The sequence below is a fragment of the Etheostoma spectabile genome, unplaced genomic scaffold (genome assembly GCF_008692095.1).
Source record: "Etheostoma spectabile isolate EspeVRDwgs_2016 unplaced genomic scaffold, UIUC_Espe_1.0 scaffold437, whole genome shotgun sequence".
NCBI classification, from domain to species: Eukaryota; Metazoa; Chordata; class Actinopteri; order Perciformes; family Percidae; genus Etheostoma; species Etheostoma spectabile.
In genome coordinates this window covers 34,864-42,790 of record NW_022605609.1, presented here as the reverse complement: position 1 = coordinate 42,790, position 7,927 = coordinate 34,864, and the positions used below count along the sequence as shown (strand labels likewise).

The window sequence follows — 7,927 nt, the reverse complement described above, 5'->3', positions numbered from 1 at the left end:
CGTCCCTGTTAGTGATGGCGTTGCATAGTCTGTCCACCAGAGGACGCTCTACAACGTGAAAGTACCTGGTCCAAAAACTAAAATGAAAACCTTCCTCTTTTACTTCTTTGCTCTAAACACGAGTAACTCTTATCTCTTAAACAATAAAAAAAAAACTCCAGAAAGGTGACAAAAAGTTTGGAAAATTGTCCAAACCAAACCCCTTGAAACAAGTGACAAAAATGTCAAAAAAACAGTACTGTAAATTGGTTAATTTATTTTTTGACAAAAACACCAAAATAAGCAACAGAAATGTAAAAAAAAAATTATTTTGGGGGGGGGTGTAACGCTCCATATGGCCCCTGCAGATTGTGCCCATGGTTTTAGGGGTTGATACTGTCAGTTTAGGGGCCTTTGGCCTAAACATCGTTTTTGACCCTGACGTAGACTACACCACCGCTGCAGGGTGATTGTTCTTACTCTCTGATGTGATCCTCCAGCTCCTCGTTTCGGGGTGAGGAACATGAGGATCGATGACGAGACCACCTACAGCATGCGGGTGGCCTGGCAGCCCGGGGACTCCAGGAACGTCCGCCACTATCGGCTGAGCTACATCAGCGCCAAGGGGGACCGAGCAGAGGAGCAGGTGAGACAGGGAGGACCAAGACCGCAAGCATCCGCATTATAACTTCAGTATACTGATACATCTGGATATAAACTAGCACTGCGAGCTGGTATTTAATGTGTTTTGAAGGGGTGATAGAATGACTATGTTGGGTATTTCACACTGTTCTCACTGGGGCTGTCGGAGGGCTAGCCCGGCTAGCCCGTTTTAAGGCAGCTAGCTGCTAGCCATGAGTTGAGGACTGTTTTTTTTCCTTTGTCAAAGGTAGCCTGTGGAAATGTGTGGTAACCCCAGCTGCCTTAGCCCCATACAGGTCCTTACTGCAGCCAGGGGCAAGACAGTATGACCACCCCCCCCCCGACTTCTTTCTTTGTGTGTCCCCAGCCGTATGTCCGCTAGCCTCCGACTCTTTGCATGTTGTATCTATGGCTGTGCTGCTAGTGCTAGTTAGCCGCGGAGGAGCTTACCATGCCAGTGACGTAGTAGATTGTGGAATTCCAACATGGCGGCGCCCATGTTACAAAAACAACACTTTCAACTTGCCATTTTATCCCTTTTTATCCCTTTTAACAAATTCACCCGTTATTACACTATGACGAGGTAAACTCTGTCACCCCTTTAAGTTATCTCACACTGCAATCTTTAGTGCTCATTTCTGATTTATTGATTTTATTGTTTTTGACTGTTCAGGGCTGGGCAATATATCCATATTATATCAGAGGGGTGTGTGTGTGTGTGTGTGTGTGTGTGTGTGTGTGTGTGTGTGTGTGTGTGTGTGTGTGTGTGTGTGTGTGTGTGTGTGTGTGTGTGTGTGTGTGTGTGTGTGTGTGTGTGTGTGTGTGTGTGTGTGTGTGTGTGTGTGTGTGTGTGTGTGTGTGTGTGTGACTCTGGCCACGGGTCCCACATCAGCCTTTTCATCCTGACTATAAAGAGCTGCCAGCTGCTCGCGCCAGCGGCTTGTTAAATGAGATCTCTTATCAGAAGTGCGAACAGCTACGGGCTGTGTGTTGCAGCCCCGTCAGGTCATGAATCACCGAGCAGCGCTCAACAGCAGCTCCTCACATGTCTTTCTGCTGGGGGAAGAACCTGGCAGGCTTCCTCTCAGGCTCTGTTCAGAGCTAGTTTCACTGGGTTGTTTGTTGCTGCCAAGGCAGGGACACCGGCCATTAAAGAGCAAAAAACACATTCACTCGTTTCCATGCGATTGGTTTCTGGATGGCGGTTATCTCACTCTATCTTCACTGATGGAGTTTCATCCTGAACTGTTTACAACTGGTACAACGTTGGGGATTTGATAGCATGCTGGCTCAGGAGTGTGTAACTAAAGCCCAACCGATATATCGGCATTTTTAAATAGTCATAAACAGTTATAGAAAATAAATTTATAGGATATATTTATTTGATTAGGACAATGCACATTGATCAACATTTCTGTAAATGCGCCAGTGTTTTTCACACCAGTTTATGGTGGGAAGAAACCAGAGCACCCAGAGGAGACCCACACAAACACGGGGAGAACATGCAAACTCCACGCAGAGAGACCTGGATTCGAACCCAGAACCTTCTTACTTAAGGCAGGAGTGCTACCCACTGCGTGCTGCTTAAATATTGCGATAATGATACTGAGGTGATATATCTTGCACCCCTTGTTCAAACTAGTCTACGTTTGGACTTACAAAGCTGCTGCAACCCAACGTCTTCTGGACATTCAAGGTTTTCATCTGCCAGCGACAATGTGTTCTTCTAAGTTCAAAAAGTATTTTTTAAAAGTTGCCATAGTTCTCCCAAGTCCCAAACTTTCTCTTTGCAATGATTTTTCTCTCTCTGCTCCTCTGAATGAGCCGACTGGAGAGAGAGAGCAGTTGTTACGTTCACACAGCAGTCTGGGATTCGTTGCCTCTTCGCTGCTTTTATCCCTGAAACTGTCGACCAGCTGCTCCACGTTGTCTCGTTAGACAACTCAAATCACATTTATCTATGAAAAAACCTCCCCTAAAATGTCCATCTCTGCCAAAACAACTCCCTGATGACGCTACCTGTCACGTACACGTCAGCGATTGATGCCGCTCAGACTATAAAACGCAGACTTCGTCCAGCTTTTGCATCTTTCATTTGGTGCCAGGTCCTCCTGACACCTGACAGTTCTGTTGTGCGCACCGTCAGGTTGCGTCCCCTAAAAGCTGTTCTTGCCACTGAAAGGCTCAGATTGTTATTTTAAGGAAAGGATCCCTACAGAGGTAGTTTATTATGAAAAGACCCTTTTTCCCCAGCAGGGAAATACTTCTTCAGTCTGTGTGTAATTCTCATCATCCATTCAATCGACCCGTTGGCCCAGAGTGGTCCCTGGACCCCCTGGACTCATGTGAGTCTCATATGAGACACATTTAATCATGTCATTTTCATCATTCAGTGACTTTTGTCGGGCTGCAGTTTAGTCCAGTTTAGCGGCCATGTTGCCACATTGCTTACCAGCATAATCACCTGATGTTGACTTCCATCCCCCGTGCACTCGGCTGTGGTCCCCAGGCAGTTTGCCTTCAAACAACGGCTCAAATGGACCCAACTTAATATTCTGGGCCTGCACGGATAGCCTCTGTCAAAGCTAGATTGGGTTCCTGAATCCCATCAATACTTCATGAAACCGTGTTTGCTTTTACAAAGTGGAGTAAAAGGCGTGTAGCTGAAGGGGCTTTCTTCCAACTTTGGGGCTCGGTGACAGTTTCGAGACTTTCTGCCTTTTTCAACATGCTGGGCTGAAATTGATTTGTCCAGGCCCGCAGTGTTTGTCTGAGAAAGTGTATTAATTTTCTTTTGGGGGGGGGTGGGTGGAGCCGGGCTAGACTGCACATGCTCGTAATGCAAAGGACACACACAGAACAGGAAGACAGACAGGACAAAAAGACAGAAAGACAAGGTGGTAGAAAGGAATGAAAAGGTTGTCTACAAGCACACGTCCAACTCAACCTTTAACTTCAGAGTCATCTTACCCAGAATGAAACAACCCGAGCTCTGTTGTATGGAGGTAAAGCAGGCTTGGAGCAGCAGAAAATAGATAATAGATTAAATAGATTACATCAAAGAAAGCTAAATCTCTGACAAATGAGTCCCAGTAAACCAGGCCTGGGTGAGATGCAAACATACTGGGTTAAAACGCTGTTTATTATTTTATTTTATTGAGCCATCTCTCCTTTTGAGACCTTACAGTGGTTATGACCGTTGTGGGAAATCACCTTTTTACTTCAGTTAGCAAATTCCCTACTAGGCCTGTCCCCTCTTAGTCGATTAGTACATGATGTAGTTGATTAACCGTCTGTTAAACTGAGTTTCTACACAATCCTGCAAAAGCAATGAGTAACTAAGCATGAATAAGCATAAAAAAATGACTTATCAACTAAAGAAATTTGAGTTGACTAAAACCAAAACCACAGATTAGTGGTTAGGCTAAAATTTCTTTAGTTGATAAGCCATTTTTATGCTTATTCATGCTTAATTACTCATTGCTTTTGCAGGATTGTGTAGAAACTCAGTTTTACAGACGGTTAATTAACTACATTTCATTTCTTTTCTAGTCTCAAAGCCACAGCTCTGTCAATTAAATCAACGAATCGATTAGTCGACCAAATCCTATAAGTTTTAGTCAACTAAGGATTTCTTTAGTTGAGGACAGTCCTATTCACTCTGCTGTTTCCTCCAGGGTGACAGTCGGTTATTTCCATCCGAGCCATGTGGCGTTTAAAAGCCTCGTTCTTTAAAGTCACTTCCAGCAATACCTCGTTTCAAGTACATCTCCAGTATTTACCCGGGTGTGTTACGTCTCTGGTCACATGCTGTTTGTTGTTTAGGTCGGGTGGCATTAGAGACGATATAGTCTTTCAACTTAGCACGTTTCCCTTAATATCTGATGATGCATTGGGGTCATTTATGGATTTACTACAGTAAATATAATATTACATATTGGACCTTTAGCTGGTCCAATACGTAATATTCCACAGTGGCACCGGGTTTCCGTACCCGACCCTACTGACGGGTCTGATAGCCGCTTCCAGGATTGTCCAGCGCAGTTTGACAGCGGTTTGCTTTTAGACGTATGTCCCGACCCAGACGCCGAGGGTCCTGACCAAGCGCATCTTGATTTGAGACTTTTTGAGTCTATAACCGACGCTAAAGCAGTGCTTCTCAATAATTTTCTGTTACGCCCCCCCCTAGCAAGAAGAAAACTATTTGCGCCCCCCACTCCCCACCGTGACTATCCATCTCTGCATAACATTTTATCCTTATAAACACACCGGTCTTTCCTCTTCTCCAGCTGTGGTCACAGTGAAGCCGAGCGCTAAATACGCTTCGTCGGATTTCCTCGTCTTAGCTTTCGGGTGACTTTCTTTTGTCTCATTATCTTTGTCTCTCTCCGCTTTTCTTTTCGTCCCTGTTAAACACTTTTTCATGTCGGGGGTTGGTATGTTGAATAACGGAGGCTACAGACAGAACGCAGTCGGAGCTTTCTGTTGACTCAACACCGCTCACCGAGGCAGACCTGTTGTCTTGTAAGTCGTAAAATGTTGCACTGTCGCAAACGTGACAGAAGTAACAATGAGAGCGCCACTGCCGCCTACTGTAGTGGACGCTCAATTACGCTTTATACTAGTACGGCCAAAAAAAACAACCCTGTTCCCCAGGGTCACACGCGCCCCCCCAGGTATCGCACCGCGCCCCCCAAAGGGTGCGCGCCCCACTATTTGAGAAGCACTGCGCTAAAGGCATCTGACCAGGCGTTGCTGGGAGACAGGATACGCTGCAGGGAACGTAAAAAAATAAGAATATTCAAATCGGAAACTTCAAAACCGAGCAACTACACATCATACAAATATTCGATAATTTGGGTTTCAGTAATTTACCCAAAGGACAGTTTGACATGTGGACAGGGGATCGAACCACCAACCCTGTGAATGGTGAAGGACCCAATCTGTTTTTCTGTCATGTTCATTTTAAACTAACTTGAGTTTGTGTCTGCTTGCAGAGGACGGTGCCCACCAATCAGAACAGTCTGATTCTGCAGCCGTTGCTGTCGGATACGGAGTACAAGGTGTCCATCACCCCCGTTTACCCCGATGGAGACGGGCCCACCGCGGCGCGGATGGGACGGACGCGTGAGTCCTCGTCATGTTCACTGTGTTTTGATCCTCTGCCTGTTCATGTTTTCAGTAACTGTCTTTAGTCTCTTCTCTTTTAAACCTGCAATGCGTCACGGCGGCGCATGTCGCTCGGCCGCGTTAACTTCTCCTGATACAGATGTCCCACCGTTAACTTCTCCTGATACAGATGTCCCACCGTGGTCAGAAAGAAGAGGGGAGACACTTTGTTTCTCTCACTATGACTCTAGAGTCGCTCTGAAGATAGTCACCGTCACTCTCTCACTCGCTTTGCTATTATAATTTTGCTACCCTTAGAGTGGTTTCTTGTGAGCTTGAGATACTTTCTTGTGTGCCCTAAAGTTTGTCTTGCACCCCTAAAAGTATCTTGTGCGCCCCTAAAAGTATCTTGTGCGCCCCAGGAAATGTCTTGTGCACCCCTAAAAGTATCTTGTGCACCCCTGAAAGTATCTTGTGCCCCCCTGAAAGTATCTTGTGCGCCCCCGAAAGTATCTCGTTTGACCCAGAAAGTATCTTGTGCAACCCTTAAACGTATTTGTGCGCCCTAAAAGTATCTTCGTGCGCCACTAAAAGTATCTGTGCACCCGGAAGTATCTCGTTTGCACCAGAGAACGTATCTTGCTGCAACCTAAAAGATCTGTGCTCCATGAAAGTATCTGAGCGCCCCGAAAGTTAGTTGGCACCCCTAAAAAGTCTTTGTGCCCCCCTGAAAGTATCTTGTGCGCCCCTGAAAGTATCTTGAGCGCCCCAGAAAGTATCTTGTGCACCCCTAAAAGTATCTTGTGCCCCCCTGAAAGTATCTTGTGCGCCCCTAAACGTATCTTGTGCGCCCCTGAAAGCATCTTGTACGACCCAGGAAGTATCTTGTGTATAGCTTCTTATGGCCGTCACTAAAACATAATTCCCTATGTCCCTTAAGGGCTCCGTAGGAAGACTTCATTTTGGGTAAAAACCACATTTCCACCCACAGTGTCTGTCTTAAAGTAAACTCTCATTACCCTGAAGCCATCATCGCATTTTAAGCAGAACGGAAACCTGGTAGCTGTTTTTTTTTGGGGACGTCTCGTTTGCTGAACAAAATGTTGCAGGACTGTTGCCAGAGGGGAGTGGAGATGGAAAGAGGGGGGGTGGGATTCTTCTTCTTCTTGGCACAGAAATGAAAGATTCATTTCTATCATAAAGTATAAACCCATGGGGAAACACTGGGTGAAACCTGTTCATTTAGGACCCTTATTATGTTATTTGGCTTAAACGGGAAGAAAACTGATGTCTTCAAAGAGTACACTTCTAAACGTAATAAAAGTGAGACACTGAATGTTTTAGTGATTCAGGTAGACAAAAACCCAAATTCAATGAAAGTAGTGAACTGATTGTTTATTTACCGTGTGAGGAGCGTTGTTGGGAACCATCCACGTTACTTTTTTGGACAATTTGTTTAAAAGAAACCGAAATTTCTGATATACAAACTTTTTGAAAAGGGGACAAATAAAGTTAGCACTGCTCTCTCGCTCTTTCTCTCCCTCTCTCTCTGTTCTTTCTCTAACTCGCTCCACTACTTTGTTTTCTGATGTAGGAACTTTTTGGAAAGGGGTCAAATTTGACCCGAAGACATCAGGAGGGTTAAAAGAAAAGTACTTTATAAATGCAACGACCTTGTCCCCCCAAACATTCTTTGCTCAGGTGCTTTCTAATACGTAAATCCGTCCCACGGCTCATAACAATCAAGACGATGTCCAGGGGGATTTCAAAGAGATTGCAACCTGTCCTGCTATCTCAATGTCTCCCGTCCATTTCTTTCTACTGTGGAGACGAAGACAGGAATATGGTTGCGAGCATTCGTTTCCCTTTTGTTAAACGTGAGTGATGGTCGCTGTGATCCCCCCACCGGAGGCTGATGGTTTCCTCCACTGCCGAGTGCATTACAGAACAAACTCCACTTCCAGCGAGGACGAAGAGCCAAAATCAAGCCATTCATCCTGTCCTTGTCCCATTATGTCTCCCCGAGTAGTGATTACACACATTAGCAGTCGCTAACGACGTCCTGCGGTTTCTAAGCGACTCGCCGCGATGATGAATGGTTCCTGTTAGCGAGTGAGGGATGAGATGATCGCCCAGGGAGGAGCGACAGAATGCAGAGAGAGAGAGATGATTGGGTTTTTCAGAGTGAAGATGGATG

The 7,927-nt window shown here is 45.5% G+C and overlaps 1 protein-coding gene across 1 annotated transcript in view; it reads left to right on the top strand.

The window, feature by feature from the left end:
- The window catches only part of LOC116686684 (collagen alpha-1(XIV) chain-like), a gene marked incomplete at its 3' end in the record, with an annotated part of 145,102 nt that overhangs the window by 110,681 nt on the left and 26,494 nt on the right, over positions 1 to 7,927 (top strand). The window contains 2 exon segments of the mRNA XM_032511720.1: positions 480 to 625; positions 5,619 to 5,748. Of these exon segments, the coding sequence (XP_032367611.1) occupies positions 480 to 625; positions 5,619 to 5,748 (276 nt within the window).